At 39.6% G+C, this 20,144-nt stretch overlaps 1 protein-coding gene across 4 annotated transcripts in view; it reads right to left on the bottom strand.

Annotated features, from left to right (window-relative positions):
• LOC139452190 (prominin-1-like) overlaps positions 1-20,144 on the bottom strand; it is a 508,194-nt gene that overhangs the window by 395,177 nt on the left and 92,873 nt on the right. For all 4 annotated transcript variants that reach the window (XR_011652352.1, XM_071233561.1, XM_071233559.1 and 1 more), the window contains one exon: positions 16,203-16,390. Coding sequence is in view for 3 of the 4 variants with exons in the window: in XM_071233561.1 (XP_071089662.1) it covers positions 16,203-16,390 (188 nt within the window). In the remaining variant the exon portion in view is untranslated. The remainder of the gene's footprint in view (positions 1-16,202; positions 16,391-20,144) is intronic.

Below are 20,144 nucleotides of genomic sequence, written 5' to 3'. Positions count from 1 at the left end.
AAATCATCCATTTTTATATTAAACATAAGGTTACATAATTTCAATATAACAATGTCTTCGCATTACGGATACAAGTTAAACCCACAACGTAGACTTCGGGATCCATTAGGGGTCAAAGCATTTCGCCAGTCTGTAACTATAACTAATAACATGAGTACCATTGATCAGAATCAACCACTTCTGATTCGCTTTCCTAATCTCGGCACACACGATGCCCGCCTATCATTTACAATTAGTTTGAATTCTACCGACGCTAGCAGAGAGCTCGTTCAGAACAAAGGTCGTGCGATTGTTAAGAAAATCGCGATTAAAATTAGTGGTAATGAGGTTTTGAGTATTGATGACAGTGATGTATACTTCTGTTACATGGATCTCTGGCGAACGGCTAAAGAACGGGATAACTTACAGTACCAAGATATTTGCAATCAGAACACGCGTGTGGATGCTTGATAGTGGTGATAATACCGATAAGGCTGTTGCTGATGCATTAGTTAACCGATTCTATATTTTGCTAGACTTTGAATTACTAGATATTCACATGCCCTTTTATCAAGCATACCTAGGCTATGGGTTAGAATACGAACTCACTTTTAATGACTACAGCAGAGTAATCAAAGCTACTGAAGATGGTAGCTATTCTATTGACAATATCTCACTGGAGTATGATATGATAACAGATCCTAATTAGCAAGACAAATTCCTAACCAGTACACCGGAAGTTTAGCTATTTTGTACGATCGCGTGCTTCAACAACGAAAGATCACCAGGAACAAAAGAGATACGACGTAGAATATCAATCTAAACGTCCCAGGGAGATCGTTGAAGGGTATTTTGATGTTGTTTGAGGACCCCTCTGAAGCATTTGCAAGAGATACCGAGAAGTTCTACAACCCCAAGATTACAAAAGTAGAATTGACTATCGAGGGTATGCCTAATCAACTACCGTATTCCTCTGTTAGACGCCCAGGCTTCTATTTATTTTGGACAAGCCTTTGACCCGGCGTCTATTGGAGTCTATTAATACCACCATTTCACTATGACCACAAATTTAGGTCCCAAAAAGGCATCATTAATTGTATCAATTGATCGACCTGTCGTCTATTAGAGGCCTGGCATCTATTTTTTGCACTGAACAACTGACCCGGCTTCTATTAGAGGCCAGCGTTTAATAGAGGACATACAGTATATACTCAAGGCATGCGAGCATTTCAAAAGTGGGATGAGATTAAAAAACTCCCTTCTATAAGACAAAGCCCAGAAGTTAACGCCGTCATGAAAGTCTCTCGGGGATGTATCGCTGGCTGAATTCCTTACCACGAAGTATGCGCTATGGCTCGACATGCGAACCACATAGGATGACCAACAACAAGGCAGTGGGCGGAGAATAGAAAATGCCAGTGAGGGTGTTACTATACAGATAACAAATCTCTTCGAAGCGGCTGGTAAATTAAACATATATTTGTACGTGATTATTGTCTACGCGAAAATGATGTTATTTATACCAAGCTCGAGCGAGATAAAGTCAGAAAAGTGTCAGCAAAAACGAAGCACTGTAAACTCAGTAAGGTGAGCAAAATTATAGCAACTGCTAAGCAAAATTATAGCAAATTTTAGCAAATATAGGAATTGCTGAGCAAAAATATAGCAAAAATAGCAAATATAGCAAAAATATAGCAAAAATATAGCAAAAATACGATAAATTGAACATTAGCGGTTAATATGTAATAATGTGGTTTGAAATCCTCATTCTTTCACACCAGCTTATTATTTCGGGCTGTATTGGATATGTCATATTTTATTATGTTAAACTTAAATATCTCCTCCGGTATTACATTATGGAATGCGATGAACTTATTGAACAAATGCTCAAAGAACCTGATTAACATGCAGATCAACATGTAGATAAATCTTTATAAATCATAGAGAAAGACTCGAGGCTTTGGTAGCTGGTGGAAAATGTTTCCAATATTTGGTGGAAAATTATACCACTGAATAAGTTGATAACATGACCGATGAAGAAATTAAAAAACTGTACGCACATTACGAGTCTAGACTGGGAGCTACCATGACTAAAACAATAGGTTCGGTTATGTTACAACTATACACAGTCGTAGCTAGTACATTTCTTCCTATCCTGGTAGAACATCGCCCGTATTTATGCGAATCTCTCGAGAAAGACCCATTCATCTAACAGGCTATAAGCGCAGTAAGCTGTGACTTTTATGATAGATAGGGAATGATCTTAGGGCCGGTGACCACCGCTTTAATAACGGCTGGGTATTGTCAATTTAAACATACGTGCCCACTTACTAATAATGGAGACAGATACAAACCCTGATTGCACAACAAGCGATTGTGAAAACACCACAAGTGAACGAGGAAACATAAGCGATTGCACCACAAGCCCCGATTGCACAACCACAACAATAAGTGACTAAGATTCCTCAAAAAGTCGCAGCAGGTAGGAAGGGTGCGCTAGCGAGGAAGGCAAAACTAATACACAATATTGGACATAGTCCGATTAAAACTTGGGCTCCCTATGTACTAGGGGTTGTTGCTATAGCTGCACAATCACAACAAGCGATTGTTCAATTAGAGTTGAGCCCTCATGTAATGTTATAAAAGCATGACTACTCCAGTTACAGACAGTAAAATGTTGGTGAACGCAACGTATCATTCAGCGGTGGTCAGCGGCTTGGCCATTGGCTATGCCCGTATAGCTAAAATGATTACTAAAGCCACACCACCCAAGCTAGATTTAAATGGTTATGATATTGGTATGATGATTCTTGATATTGGATTGGCAATGGCAACAAAAGATATGCTCATCAAACAAGGGCTTATCCCAGAAGACATAATGAAGTAATTAAACATTTGAATATTTTATAAACATAGCATGGCATCAATTGCGATGATGGTCGATGGAGGTATTGTTAATGCTCTAGCTTTTTTTCGGGGAGTAATTTTTTTATTTTCTAGTATGAGAGGAGAGGAGCAGAAAAGACATAATAAAGCATTAGAACAACTCGAAACAGCCCAGTCACAATGGGCCCGAAATAGGATATTAGCGATAAGATTTTATTAATGATGAACTGCGTAAGGGGCATTCAATTCAAACATTTAAGGATGTTGAATCTGCCATGCACGAATACTTCCTTGTTTATGGAAAGAAACTTGACCCAATACCGAGGCCAACAATAAGTCAGTTTTATACACCGTCAGAGGCTCAGAAAGACCACGAGATAGTGTTTATAATGTTTGGGTTATCAGTAGTTGCAATTTTCAGCTTGACAATTACTACGCATAAGCCATGATCTATTGCGTATCAACTATTAACCCTGACTGCTAATCTATAAATAGCGATGACAGCTATGACTCACCAGTGGAGATGTGATTTGCCTTTTAGACAAATGAAATGACAGGTGTATAACCATGAATCTGTGCAGATATAAACTCATGGGAGAGCCAATTCAATGTCAGAAACCATGCGTTGGTATATATTGAGGTAACCATTCTTATTACATCAGGCAAGGAAATAAAAATTACGTTTGTTCTGTATGTGGGATTGGGGTCAAAGGTAGCTACTGTTTATGTAAGAGTCACGGTGCTGATAGGGTTAGGAAGCAGATTATTTACGCCAGGAAGAGATATTACATCAACGAGAGGAATAGGTTGGGGAGATTACGTATTTAGATATGGAAATATAACCATTTAGACATTTGACTCATTTTGTATATACGATTAAATCACAATGGTTTTTGTCAGAGAGTTGAAGGCTTTGGCAAAACAACGTGGTCTACATGGTTATTCTGGAATGAGAAAAGCTGAATTGATTGATTTACTCGGTTTAGAATACAACAAACCTCAGACTGTTATAGAACTCAAAGCTCAAGCAACAAAAAAGTGGGCTTAGAGGTTATTCTCGAATGAGAAAAGCTGAATTGATTGATTTACTAGATAATAATAAATCAGTAGGCGATAATAAAAATCAATCAGTTGATGAGTTAAGATTTGTACCCACAGCCGGCGTTGGTAAATATCTAAGAGGTTGGAAGGAAGATATTAATTACAACATGGATGTTAATGATGTTAAGCCCATCGTATCTAGCAAAATTAACGAGGAATTAGATCATTTAACTCTTTCAACACCAGTCAACCAGAAGTGTTTACTGCTGGGACACCGAGTTCCCAGAGACTCTTGTGTGATAGATGAAGCCAACATTTATCAAAGAAAATACCTTCTTGTAAAATATACTTGCTACTACATGTTATACACCATTTGAAAGGTCTGATCCTATGGTTTATAAATATGAAAGTTATGTTTTTCATATTATTTAAAATGATGCATCTACAACTTAATTAAATTCGTTGTAAATAAAAAATGTACGCTAACACTTTGTTAGCGAAAACTTGACGATTTTCGGCAAATATATGATTTTATAATATTCACGTACCTATTTCTGTTTAATTTTCATTGTTTGCGTTAGTGGAAAATCATTTTAAAAAGAATTATAAATAGTTTCTGTCATCACCCATTTTCCGATAACGACGACTGTCCGCTCAGTAAAATGAAGAAATACCCCCGTTTTCGAGGTTTTGTATGAATAACACGTTCGTCGAAGAATGGCATACGACACATCGCTGGAAAACTTATTCCTTCATCTACACGCTCGTAACATCGACTGGTTTTTTTCCGTAGTTATAACAAGCGATTTCATTGGATTAAAATTGGTTTCTAATGACGCTTTCTTGCTGAAATCTGCTACAAGTTTCGTGATTGGTCAATTTTGAGCACTTGACCTAAGGCAGCCAATCAAATTACAGCTGTGATACCAAGCTCGTGTTCGATAAATTACAGAAGTTTGCGAAAGAATTTTGTTAAATCGTGTTATTCTGAACGTTTTGAGCAGGTAATCACAATATATATTAAAAATATGGAATACGTGAATGTATCTTGCTAGGTTACGAGCTGTGACAAAGATTTTTCATGCATATATTTTTGCATTAAACATCGTGTCCAAGCCGACAATTCAAGGCGACGAAAGCCGAGATGTCATTTGACTTACATTACACGCGATCGCACGAAAAGATGGAAATAATAACTTAGATGTAAGTTTGATTACTTTTAGATATATTTTTGTTGATTTTATATATTACTTTGTATAATATATTTAAAGATTTGTTTAAAACGTCTTTATTTTCCTCTTTGACGTGTTCGATGTGGACTCGTTGTCGAAATGTGTGTCCGAGAATTTTATTTTCAATATCATCGCGGGAAATAGTGAATAATTTTTTAATTTAACGATAAAAAATGTTAAATTGAAATGGAATATGTATTTCAGACATTGTGAAATGTGATAGATTTAATAAATGAATGATATTACAGGTAGGTCCATAAAAATATAGAACTATTTTGACGTGACTACGGCTTGGACGGATAATCGGCCTGCGGTGTCTGGGGACTCGATGCTTCTTGGCCGGATAACCGGCCTTCGGTGTTTCAACATAATAAAGCAAAGTAATGGGCTTAGATTCATAGACTCCGTACAGTTTCTGTTATCTTCCCTGGACAATTTAGCTAATGCGAACAATCCCGATGACTTTGCAATAACAAATCAATATACTGATCGGTTAACTCATCATTTGTTGTTGAGAAAAGGTGTATATCTTTACGAATATATGGATGATTGGTCTAGATTTGATGAAACTAAATTACCACCCCTTGAATCATTCTATAGTAACTTAACAGAATCTAAAAAAAACGATGCCGATCACGAACACGCTCTGATGGTCTGGGATAAATAAGGTTGTAAGAATTTAGGTGATTATCATGGTCTGCACTTGAAAAACCGATGTACTGTTACTCGCCGATATATTTGAGATATTTAGAAAGACATGTTTAAAACAATATGGCTTGGACCCGACATGGTACTATTCCAGTCCCGATCTATCGTGGGATGCATTGTTGAAGAAGACCGGTGTAGAACTAAAATTACTCACCGATTATGGTATGAACTTGTTTATTGAGAAAGGATTAAGAGGGTGTATATCAATGGCGGCTAAAAGATATTCTAAGGCTAATAATAAATTAGTGAAAGGATATGATCCGAGTAAACCCGATACCCACATATCATATCTCGACGCCAACAATTTGTATGGATTGGCTTTGAGTCAACCTTTACCCATGGGTGGTTTTGAGTGGGTCAATGTGAATGATATTTACAAGGTTGATGTGAATAAAGGGTACATACTGGAAGTTGACTTGGTAACAGAGTAACATAAAGACCATAACAGTTATCCGCTAGCTCCCGAAAGATTAATGGTTAATAAAGATTGGATGTCGGAATATCAACACTCCTTGATGGGTAATACTAGGTGAGCTAACGTACCAAATTTGATGGATAAGACAAAATATATAGTTCATTACAGAAATCTCCAGTTATATCTATCGTTAGGTATGAAACTAAAGAAAATACACAGAGTTCTAAAGTTTGATCAAAGCCCTTGGATTGAGCCCTATATAAGGCTGAACACAGATTTAAGACAGATGGCTACCAGCGATTTCGAAAAGAACCTATATAAGCTCATGAATAACTCAGTATTTGGTAAAACTATGGAGAATCTAAGGAAGCGTGTTGATGTTAAATTAGTCAGGTCTAATGAGGAAGAAAGACTCAGGAAACTTATAGCCAGTCCGGCTTTTAACAGAAGCAAGATATTTGATAACGACTTAGCCGCACTACATAAGCAGAAAGTAATATAAAATTCAACAGACCGGTGTACGTTGGTATGAATATTCTTGAATTGTCAAAACACTTAATGTATGACTTTTATTACAATGAACTTAAGAAGCAATACGGCGATAGATGTGAGGTGTTATATACCGATACAGATTCTTTGTTGATGGAAATACAAACCGAGGATGTGTATAAAGATATGGCAGAAAAAATAGATATGTACGACACGAGCGATTACCCAAAAGATAATGCACTGCACAGCGTAGTAAATAAAAAGCTGTTAGGTGAGGATGAATGCGCTGGCACCCCTACTGCGGAGTATGTCGGATTAAGACCTAAGATGTATTCTATAAAGAAGTCTGATAATGGAGAGATAAGAAAAGCTAAGGGTGTTAAGAAGTATGTGGTAAAAAAGCATATCAAACACGAACAGTATAAAGAAGCATTATTCAATGGTAGAACATTCAAACACGAGATGAACACATTAAGAAGTGTCAATCACAGGATATATGGATTAAGAATGAACAAGACATCATTATCCCCCTTAGATACAAAGAGATGGATTGATACGGATGGTAAAACTACTTATGCTTATGGTTATGGTGGTAATACTGTATCGTTAGGAACTATGAGCAACTCTTCTCGTACAAATGCCCTGCCTGGTTCATCTTTAAGATAATAAAGAATAGGCTCTCCTTCTTTCATAACCAACCGACTAATGTTATATATCTTAAGGGACCAAATCGGATCTGTTGCGCGACGTTGGCCTCCTTTTGAGTTCACCGGGCTGGTATAAATATCTTACGCTTACTCTATCCGGAAGTTTTTGTTCTTTGCCTCTCCTTGGTGCTGAAGATTCCGAAGTCAAAGATTTCATTTTAATCGCATCGGATGGTTTCTTCCCGATTAATCTCGTTACTTCATTATTCAGCGCTGATACAACAGCTGATAATCGTGTCACCCATTCGGTTGATCTTAATCGTTCTGATTTCATTTCAATCCCATACTGATATCCAAACAAACGTTCAGCTAATGTCTGGTTAAATCTTTCAACAATAGCTTGACTACGGTGGGCCTCTTTTTCACCTTAGCTGATTTCGACATCGTGCTTTGTTAACAGTTTAGTTACTGATCCCATAAACTCGAGACCAGGATTTACTTGAAATAATTTAGGCCATTTTAGTGGTCCGCGTTTATATATATATGCAACTCAGTGCATTAGTTACTTCTGTTGAATCTCTTGAGGTTAATGGTTCAACCTCCTTGTAGCGACTAGCCACATCCACTACGGTTAAAGCGTATTTATCAATATCAAATATCAAACTTCTTCCTCGGGATATAACGTGGTGCTGGTAAGTATATTTGCCACATCGCTTGTTTCTTTAGCCAATCCTTGGCCACATCTTTAGATACCTTAGCCGTAGTGGCTAATTTTGTATTGCTCCTATACCTTTCCAATATCCTCGTGGGCTATAGTAAATTTTATTCATTTTTAATTAATATTGATGATTCTTTTAATACGAATCATGACGATCATTGAATCGCATTATCGTTTTGACATAAAAAATTCCATCTGTAGTAGCAGTATAGGTATATAAATCTGGCTCAAGTGGGGGTTGCGGCAGAATTACCTATACTACTGGGTGGCTTGTGGTGCTCCGCAGTACCTGGCCTAACCCTAGGTTGGTTAAGGGTAGGACTTCATATGTTTTAATCTCTGGACCAACTCTTTTATGTCCAAGGCCATCTGATACAGATTAAGTCATAAAAATAAACAACAGTAATAATGAAACTGATACAGTTGCAGAGCAGTTTCAGGATGTCTGACCAACACTGAAGATTCATCTGTCTTTGTTCAGTAGTGATATTAGGATTATGACATGTTCCCTGACACTAATTGAGGTTTTTACTCACAAAAGAATATATTGATTTTTATGTCTTTTTCGGGTGAAAAATCAGTTTGCTTTAGCCGATAATTCGTTCAACACATGATTATTTCATGATACCATAATTATAGTACAGTAGTTGGGACTTTTGAAACAGTTATCTATATAACAGTTATAATACACATGTTTTACTGTATGTATTGAATCCCACTATTAACTGAAAAGGCACCAATTCCATAACATTTTGTCAGAGCAATGAACATAGACTCTTCAATGTGGCTACTATAGCAGCCATGTTGAAAATCAGATTAGAACATCTTGAACGAATTCAGGTCTCAGCAATGGTGTAGATTAAGTTTAGTGTGAAGTATTTGTTCCATTGGTTTAATATTTTCCAAAGGAGAGGATGTTTACATTGAGAGGAAGTGCCAATAAATGTCAAAGGTGTAATCTATCAGGGAAACAGAACATGTGTTGAGCCCCATAACTACACAAGTTCAAAATTCCATGACATTTTAAAAAAAATGTCTGAGTAAGGGCCATAAAAAGTTTCCCATTACAGAAAAGCTGAAGTGCATAGATCAAATCAAGGTAAAAATGTAAAATGTTTAACAAAACTAAACACATACGTTGAATCCCACTAATAACTACACATGCAACAAATTCCATCAACAATAAGACATTTTGGACAGCAGAAATACAAACTTAGACATACGCTGAAAACGACAAACTTTGTATTCCACATCACTGTTTATTAAGCAGCACTTGTAACAAGTATATAAACAATGTCATTCAAACACTAATCACATCCTGTGAATTGTCACTGCTTGGGTCAAGACAAGAGTTCTACTCACTTATGTCATCTCTAATCACACCTGCATGTCCAGACAGACGCCGGCCACGCAACACAGTGTCTTTGTTCTTTGGGACTGTGTCAAAGGTCGACACAAGCCAGCGGGCATGTACTGTTTTGCGGAAGTACTCTACTTCGCCCGAATAAGCGGTGCTATTTATTGTGTGATTGGATAAATGTAAGGTTGGATTCTGTGAGAATTTTCCTGTAAACATGACAGATAACGTTTTCTTTAGATATAAATCCACTGATGCTTGAGAGGAGGGGGGTGTCGCATTCATATTGAGTCGCATTTTTGGCTAGGGACCAGTGGTCGTATTCTTTTGGAGACGCATTAATTTTACGATTTACAGTATTGAACAAACATCACTGTGTAATGGCCAATAAATAGCTTTTTCCTTATGGCTTCTGTAGCAGCTATATTGTGGGAAGAAGCATGCAAGTTTCAGCTTCATTGATCCAACGTATTTTAGGTTTTTGGGGAGAAGATATTGACAACTCATCATGATGAATGACTTTTCGTATTTTCCAATATGGTCACTTGTATTCATATTTGACTTCTGATCAATCCCTCGAAAACTGAAGTCAAGGAGCAAATACTGAAAAGAGCCAAAGTAGAGTCAACAGTGCAGGTCTTGGAAGGGTTGGATGCGACTGGAGCAGGTAGACCACCGAAAGTAGAATCTCGAAGAATGACCAAACGAATCCAAAACAAGATCGTAGTGTGTGATACTTCCGTAACAGCTGTTGTGGAAAGCCAATGAATAGTCTCTTCCGTAATCGTCGAAGAGGTTTCACCACATCCAGGTAGGTGCGAAGGGCATGTACCGGACACAGCGATGTGATGTTAAGATCCCAGGTCTGACTGGCACACAAACTTGTTAGACCTGATTAACAATCACAGTTCAGCAACTGTAGAAATCTTTGCGCCGATGTAGTCGCAAAGACGGAATTGATTGCATGCAGGTACGAAGCCCAGGTGGAAACCTTGAGCTTATGAGACAATTGGAGATGATGAAGGTATTCAGCAATTTTCTGCAGAGAGGCCATAGCAGGAGTAAAATGTCATGCAAATGACAGTAAGCCTCAAAAGCCTTCCATTTATAATCGTAAAGTGCTTTTGTTGATGATCTGTGAGTATCAGCGATTGTCTTGGCCACTCATGTAGCGTAACCCTTGGCTATATATGCGCCGGATGCACAGATTGAAAATTCCTGGCGATGGATGGAGCAACTCAGAGTGAGGTTGAAGAAGTAGATGGTAAAATCTTCTGTGTGTTGGATGAGCCTTGGGAACTAACTTCGTGTTGGCCACCGCCTTGCCACTTGAAGTTCCTGACAATGAGCTCCATAACCTACGGGATGAAGGGTCTGGCTGAACGACCGCAAGAAGACTCCTTCGCAGAAATTCAATGGAACTAGCCACCATTGGAGATGTGGATGTAAGTGGTTCAGTAGAGGGAATAGAACCTGACAATCATTGTCCTGAAGGTATGGTTTGCAAAAGCAATGAATGAAGTTGACCTCTCATGGCTCTCATGCTGACATCAGGAGCCCGATAAGTTGTTGCGATTGACGCATAGGAATTGGCTGTTTGAGTGCCAATGGAATGAGGCGTTGACTTTTCTCCCAACGATCCTGAATGTCTTGCCACAGTGTGTGTAGAAGAGGGCTCCTATGAACTGAAGATTCTGTGTAGCAATCATTTCTGAATTTTTGGTGTTGATGATTGTCGTGTGAAAACGAGGTGTTGGGGAAAGAGTGAAGAGTGTTTGAATCTTTATTGGCTTGAATGCAGTTGTCTATGTATGATTTGGTGATACCTCAAATGTGTAGGAACTTGACAATGGGTCTTGTGAGGCAACTAAATAGCCAAATGGGAGCACACGCCATTGGTCTAGGAACATGAACCGAAGTAAAGGGCGGTGCTCTGGAAGTATTGGCACGTGTAAATACATGTCTTGTAGATCTGCCTGGAGGCAGAAGAATCCAGTCACTTGGATGTCTAGATGTCATTTCGAGGTTGTGTCTCCCGACTTCGGAGAGCAAGTGGGTCCTAAGAAGGAGACATTACGTCTGTTCAATTTACCTCCTCATTGACTTTGGCGTCCTCGACCGCAGCCACGAGGGGAGCAGATGATAACTCAGAATGCCTTTGGGATAAGGATGAAAGGGAGTGAAGGTCGGTCATTTCGGTCATTTCGATCTTTTCTCTGTTCTGCTGGAGACGAGTTAGACAACAGTGACTTGAAAAGAAGTGTCCCTCTCGACTTTATGTGCAACCTCCCGGAGGCCTCCGAAGCTGTAGACAATGGTTGTTGATATAACCGGTTATTAAATTGGTCATCCCAGAACAATGTTGCAAAACACCATGTCCGCGAAGAGTGATGATTGAACCTGCACGGTGAGCCAAGAGATCTAAGACATCTGTTGTCTTGTATTGAATGAGGGTTACGGCACTTGTGATATACGATTCTCCTGGGGAAGACGTAACAACGCGTTGGTCTGACATTGATTAATGAATAATTTGCATACTCGTATATGCAAGGAGCCGACGTACGGTTCTCAGTAGGAAGTGACAACTTGGAGATGATGGCTTGCGGTATATACAGTTTTACTTTATACATGTAGATATATACATACAAAAGACACTTTGTGCCAGGTCAGCCCATAGTGGTAGTGGTTGTTGTCTAGGTGCCCCAGAGCCCCCAGCCTAACCCTAGCTAGGCTAAGGGTAAGACCTTTCTGTTCTCCTTCCCTCTCTCTGGACCAAGGGTTATATAGCCAAGGTCACCTGACATTTTTAGTAAGTAATAAATATAAATATATATATAAACAGTAATTCATCAGTGACATACTTGCACATCTTGTTCAGGATGGCAGACGGTCGATGTACACAAAAATGGGGATTAACAATTAGGATGAGCATCTTATAAATAACAGCAATGAGGTGTTTCAAGGCATATAGATGTCTTGGCTCCAGGGTAATGAGCCTTTGCAATTTAATGTTCTTCAGACAATGGGTGTTGTAAATCAGTCGCTATGACAGAGGCATGAACCAAGGCCAGACGAGAGCTCTTCTGTCGCCAACAGAATGGTGGAAATCAAGTGTCCTCCAAACTCTAGTGTCGAGGTGCATGAGATCCCTATCGTTCACCGAAGAGCAAGGAAAGAGATGCTTAGGACCTGAAATTGCAATGTCACCGTCCAACTCAGGAGCAACTGTTGCTCATTCATGAGTACTTGCATCAGCCAAAACAAAGCCTGGAGACTGGATAGGAACACGTAGTCGGTGAAAAGAATCAAAGGCTTTATCTGAGTTGGTGGCCATGTCCTGTAAGACTTGCCTAGGAGGAAGTGTGATGTTAGGAAAAGAGGCAGAAGTGGAAACAAAAAAAGAATGGGTGTCCTCTGTCGAGACTCTTTTGGTAAGATGCAGTTTATCTGCAAACCGGATGAGAAGGGTAACTGGGTTGGCTATGTCAAAACTCCCCGAGGATGAAGCCGGGGAGGTATAGTGATCCGGTGACTATTTCTGGTGTTGGATCCACTAAAGAAGATGTAGCAGCTGTCTACGTGGAATGAGATACCGAGGTCGGTAGTTTGATTGTTGACTGAGGAGGTATTCCACTGTTCTCGCTTGTAACAAAGAGCTGATCTGTTGTGCTGGGATGGCAGGAAGATTACCAGGATTTAACGACATAGGATAACTTGGGGTAGAGCCTTTGATGTTGTCGGGACCTATGGTTCAGTCACAGCAGGAGGTCATCGAATCAGGGTGGAGGGGGTGAACCCAAACAATTAATAGCCGACGTTGAATGATGCCTATCTTTAGGCGTAGGACATCTTCTAAAAGTAGGCAACAGGTGTGGTTTATCCCAAAGTTGATGGGGAGAAACATCTTGGCGCGAAGAGGAAAAATGACTTGGCCGAAAAGTTTGGTCGTATCCATGCCATGAAGGAAAAGAATCTCCATAATGTGGGTAACGTTCTCATTTATTTGCATAAGTGTTGATTGAAGTTGGAATCCAAGGATAATCCGAACGTTGGTGAAAATCAGATATCTAGATGAGTAGAAGAAGAAGTCATATAGGATGTATGTCCAAGAGAATCAATGTAGCGTTCATCCTCTGAACCCAAGCGTGACAAATCTGAATAGTCTCTACGTGAAACATGATGAGTAGGTGAACGATTCCTTGATCATCTGTCATAAGATGAGTAACGATCCACAGGACAAATTCAATCCATAGGGGTTCGTCGAGTCTTAGGAGAGAATCAGTCTATCGAACATCCCTGATCCTTGGAGTGAGTGAGTGAGTATGGTTTAACGCCGCTTTTAGCAATATTCCAGCAATATCACGGTGGGGGACACCAGAAATGGGCTTCACACACATGTACCCATGTGGGGAATCGAACCTGGGTCTTCGGCATGACGAGCAAACGCTTTAACCACTAGGCTACATGACCGCCCTCCTGATCCTTGGAGGTTCAACGAACCTAAGTATGTCCATCCTTAGAGGTCTGTTTACTTAAATTTTGAAATTAATGCGAGCTTGAAATAAATGCAATAAATGCAAGTGTTCTTTTCTCACATTAATTAACTTCGTATTTATGTCTCCAAAATGACTATCAATAAGACGGGATCACTGCACACTTTGGATAGTGGAAATACCAACTTGAAAATAAACACAAACACGGTTTATTGAGCAGCATTTGTAACAAGTATATAACAATGTGATTCTTAGGATAGGATCTACACAATGGGCATCCGGTGAGGTATTACTGCTGGGGTCACAAGTTCTACCCACTTGTGTCAAGCTTCTTGACACGTTCTCCGCATAGCAATCAGTGAACTGTCGTTGGTTCAATTATTTTATTGCCTTTGAACTTCCTTAATGCCAGTCTACAGAATAAACATATACCCGGTAAACTGTGTGTTGTTTAAAGGAAAACCCTGTTTATTGTTGATTGGATTAAGGTAAGAATATGCGTATCATTCCACTGGGGATGGGGTTGGAGGAGTCGCATTGATATTGAGTCACATTTTTGGTTAGGGGTATTAATTTGGAGACGCATTAATTTCCAGATTTACAGTATCATTCCATGTATGTGTTCCCGAAGAGGTTCAGTGATGTTCGTCCAACCTCAGAGTTTCGACGAGGTTCAGGTGCAGGATGATCCCCTGAAGGTGTTCGATCTGAAGACTGTCAAATCTCCGAGATTCGACAAACCTTTGATGGTTGATGATCCTGTGAGTGGTCTCAATGTTTTGTGCCAAGAGTGAAAGGTTCTTCGGGCCCAAATTTGGCAAACCTCTGACTGCCGATCCCAATCTGGGGGTGCTGATCCTACGATGGTTGTTCCGGAAAGATTGAGGTGACTGTAGATGCTAGATGATTATTTGATCGACAAGTTGTTGTGTGTCAATCCTCATATGACGAATGACAACCCTCTTCCGATACCTTTCGAGTGCGGGAAGTCCGCAAACATTGGTCAGACAAGTCGTCAGACGACAGCGTATGGTGGTCCTGTGAAGATCGATCCTTAGAAGAGCGTCGAATGGGAGATCTCGATCAACAGAAAGAACATGTGAGATCGGGCAAGGTACCAATCGTGTGTGTACTCTCTGGGATTACAAGCTCCATAACAATAATAGAGAATGACGAAGCAAGAGTACGGTCCTCGGTAGGATTTGATGCAGCCGGGAGTTCTCGTGAAGTTAAGATGACGTAATAAGGTTGGTCTCAACTTAGCAAACGTCCGAGTCTGAGAGCTGTCATGGGTAGAGTTGACTTCGATGGTAGGTTTGTGCAGACGCTCAAGGTGTCTTCATTGAGAAAGGGTTCGGAAACTCCATCCTCAACCAGAGAAAATATAGAACTGGTAGGGTTCATACATAGTATCCTGGCCCTCTGGCAAGGAGAATCGGTCCGATGATCTAGCTTCCTTGTCAGGTGTCTTCTTGGACTTTGTCGTATTTTCTGTAATGTTGGATAAACAATCTGATACACAGTCCCGACAGTGAGCTGACAGCGCTCTTAAATACTGCACATTCTACAACGATCCAAACACTTGGAGTGAGGGTCTGAAGGAGAAAAGACACGTCGGCACATCATACATACTGGTCGCCATCAGGGCTGCTTGTCCATGATGAAGAAACAAACTAACCAAAAAAAGGATATAAGTGAAGATCTGGCCAATAAACTGAGGTTAGCACTCAAAGAAAAAAACGCATGGCTCATGGTATAGACGATGCAGGCAAGAAGATGAAAAAGAAGAACAATTTGCATTGAAAAAGACAAAAATGGATTTCAATGTCACCACTGTGTGGCGATTTGAAAGAGAAATGAGTTGGCTGGGATAGACACATGATCTGAGCATGTTGGGATCTGGATCTGAGAGGTGACCATGGCAATGTGAGGAATGTACGGCCGAATTAACTTCAGAAGCTGGAATTTCAAACACATTTCCACTTAGGATCGAATGCATAGTGAGAGATAAAATAAATGTAAAATTTCGTACAACACAAGATGACCATCAGACAAAGTTTCAGGATCATGTTGCCTCATTATCATTTTGAGAAACAGATATTTAATCTCAAAATCAAAGATGGTTACCTAGCAGCCATATCCAAAATACCCCCCAAACAAACATCCACAAAGTACATAGACGACGCAACAGATGACATGTGACAAAATAAGCCAGATGAGCTAAACATTAGCCTTACCTGACTCTCGTCAAAACCCATCCTAAGGCCAGATGTATCTGGAGCACCAGTACAGGGTCCACCACTACAGGCTGTGTCTATTTGGCTTTTCACTGCTGCAAGATCGGTCTTCAGTTGTGTTGCACTGCCATTCAAATACTGAATTTGGTCTAACACTGAGCTCAAGTGAGTAGTGGCATTGTCCAAATCTGAAATACAATGAACAAACACCCATCTCATTTATCAATATTAAGCATGCACTTTATGACATTTTTTAACTGCTCCATTTAGAAAAGTCTCTACTGTAGGGCCACACTTTTTTTAAACTTGCTTAACATATTTTTTACATGAAAATACCAGTCGGTAGGTGGGAAAATATACACAAAGCAATTCAATTCTTCATTAGCTTTCAGTTTAACTACCGGTCAGCAGGTATAACAAGAAAGAAGTGAGCAAAGCTCACATACCCCCGTTATCCCCGCTGGTCAACAACAAATAGTAAATTAATGTAAATAAATTGTTAATTAATGAAATATTACATATTTCTAACTGATTTTAACTTCTATGTTTTAAAAACTAAGATTGAGTTCCAGTGACAATTGCCCCCCCCCCCCCCCCCCCACATCTCCCATGTTACCAGTGTTCACTACGAGGGAGTAGATCGCCATGGACACCTTTGAATAAAAATTTGATTGAGGAGTTACATAAGAAGAATTATCAAAAGGACCCAAAATTGTTGATATAAAAAACACATAAAAAATGGAACAATATCATATAAGAAAATCAATAAATTAATAATTTCCATCTAGCCTTAACAGATATGGTAAAGAATTCATAAATTCAAACTATCACAAAGCACAGATACTTATGATGATCTACATGTGTGGAAACAATTTTGGAAAATATATTAGCTATACAAAACCAGTCATCAAAATTTCTAAATTCCATCATGTTTCCATCAAAACAGCAAAATACAAAACTTTCAGAATCTTATAAAAGATAAAAAACAATCAAGCGGTTAATGTAGCAAGTTTGCTGAAGCTAGGATACATAATATTGTAAACATAGATCGTACAAAAACTCTACCCAAAATTTATGTTTCACCATGATTCCATGGAAACGGCAAAAATTGAATCTAGTCAGAATCTTCAAACTAGCAAAAGGCACAAGTACTCATTGTTGTTAATGTGTGTAGAAAGTTTAGTGAAGCTAGGGTGCATAGTTAAAAAGATATAGGTCGTACAAAACACCCACCCTAAAAGTTTAAGTTTCTTAATGTTTCCATGGAAACGGCAAAAATTAAAAAGTTCAGAATCTTCAAACTAGCAAAAGGCACAAGTACTCATTGTGGTAAATGTGTGTAGCAAGTTTGGTGAAGCTAGGGTGCATGGTTAAAAAGTTATCGGCCGTACAAAAGCTCGGACGGGAGGACGGACGGACGGAACGCTTTATACCCCCCGATTTACTTCATAAACGGGGGTATAATAAAATGCTTTAATGTGGAAGGAGAGCCTGCAACCCTGCTGTTGCTTTCAAGATTGGAAGCCTGTTGAAACAAGCAGGAATACTTTATTTTTATTCCCATGTATAATATAAATATATGTCAACTTCAGTGGGTCCTAGTTTAGAAAATATTTTTTGGGTACAATGTGCAATCAGTTTATAATGACATTTATTATGATAAAATACAAATTATAAGTTTGCCATATGGGGAATTCTCAGGTATGACTAAGGGTGCCCATGATTGAGCATCAATTATGCCAAGCATTGGAAACGATTTGACCACTTCCAATTACTAACATGACGAAGCGAAGCTGGACGGCCAAATCATTGGCACAAGATTAAGTGTGTACATGATCGAGCATCATGCCCAAGCATTGGGAACAAACGCTGGCTATATTTCTGTGCATCAGAGCACAGCGAGTGACTACACATAACAGTACAAAATGATGCATTAAATGAGGATACAAGTAGCATACAAGTTGGATGTGGATTATTGAACTTTTAGGGGGAAACTATGCAAGCAAGCTGAGGATAGTAAGGCCACAATTTGAGAGTCAGATGTGGAAAAAAAAAAATACAATGATACAGCTGGCTGAGAATACCCCATAAGGAAAATTATACCAAGTAATTACGTACAGGATGGTAAGGTATATACCTGAACAACAAGTGGAAGTGGACGTTAACACCAAGGCTTACTCTAAAACATGACACCATTGTGACACTGCATAGGAAGATTGTTTGACAAGGTCAGACAAAGCAAGAATCAACCATAAGATTTGCCACTGAGCATGCTAAGTATGAGCAATATTGCGCTGAGCTGAAGCTATGGAGCCCTTGTCAACTCTGATATACCTAGCGTAGCAGTCTGATTTCCAGCGTCCTAAGGCTTTAATCACATGGTCTGGTACATGAGATGCAGCTGCAGAAGTGGCTGCTCCGATTCTAAAGGAATGTCCATTGAATTTCTTATAGTCATATCCTGCTGCCGCCAGAGTCTGATCTGATGTAGTTTATGAATGAAATAGTCACGGTGGAGATGTATACCACAGTCGGTGAGAAACAATGGATCCGAGGCAAGTGCCTGAGACTGATTGCACAAGTTAACATAGTCTTTCATTGCCTGGACGGGACAAGTTGGTCCGGGCACTGCAAGTACAGTAATTGTCACACCTTTCCCAAGCTGATCAGTCTTCGACTGCTTGAGATACAGATCAAAGCAGGCGTAATTCTTGTCAAAGGTAATCGAACTCATGAATAAATGTTTTTGATACACATATTTGGCACAAGTGAATTCATCGCATCTCAAAAAGGCATAGAAAGCTTGACTAAATACAGCCTGCAATAACATGTTGGTATAATGATTGAACAAACGCTTGTCCAGTTGGAAACACAAATTGCGCAAAACATGAATAGATATAGGTAAACGCTCTGCTGTCGGCACACTCTGTATTCGTTGATTGCTTTCATGATGGTCTCTAGCCTCAGAGTGTTACCAGCCAACCATGGATTCTCAATTCCATGTCTTAGATAAGCAAATCTCACAGCCGCGAGATGACTCTTGATTGTTGTACACTTATAATATAGTTTGTAGAAGCAGTGTGCTACAAAACACAATAGGGTTTGTTCTGTGATTGGAGGCAAAGCAGCAGGTGACCAGCGTACACTACACATGGCCATGAAGGTCAGGAAAGTATGAAGTCCTGATTTATAAACCGCCTGCGTTTTCTTTGAGAGTGCTTGTGACCAGAGTTTGTTGAGATCTGAGCAGGTGGAATGGGGATTGCTGTGATTTGAAGACATGGGGTAGGCGCACTGTCTGCCATGGGAGCTAGCTTCTTGAATCTGTCCATCTGTAAGCGAGATAAAGAATCAGCTATGCAATTGTCTTTACCTGGTACATTCACAGCAACAAAATGGAAATTACCACAAGCAGCGGTCATTACAAGCTTCCTGACAAGTCTCATGATGAAAGGTGATTTTGATCTACACTTATTGATGATCTCTACAGTGCTAGTGTGTTCACAGTGGTACTTAATGGTTTTCCTTGACCAGTGATTTCCCCAAATTGCAGCAGCCATGACAATTGGATACAGTTCAAGTAGTGCTATTGACAGGTCACCATTCAGGACATCGAGCAAGTCTGTTGGCCACTGCTGCGCGAACCATTTACCCTGAAAATAAGCACCATAACTGATGGATGCTGCAGCGTCTGTGTAGAGTTCTATCTCTGGTGCTGCGATCTCGTCTTCGTAGAAGAATGATTTGCCATTCCAGTCTGTTAAAAATGAATGCCACATCGAGAAGTCTAGTTTCCACTCCTGGGTAAGACTGACATGGTGATGTAGTTGGGGGACGGAATGCGCAAGCTTGAGCAGGTAGCTAACAAATTCTCTACCAGGTTTAATTACCTGCATTGCGAAATTTAAATGTCCTAATACACTCAACAGTTGTCGTTTGGTG

This window comes from Haliotis cracherodii, unplaced genomic scaffold, assembly GCF_022045235.1.
Source record: "Haliotis cracherodii isolate W230 unplaced genomic scaffold, xgHalCrac1.p SCAF_9, whole genome shotgun sequence".
NCBI lineage: Eukaryota > Metazoa > Mollusca > Gastropoda > Lepetellida > Haliotidae > Haliotis > Haliotis cracherodii.
Note: the sequence above shows the minus strand (reverse complement) of the source record. Positions and strands in the feature narration are given on the sequence as shown.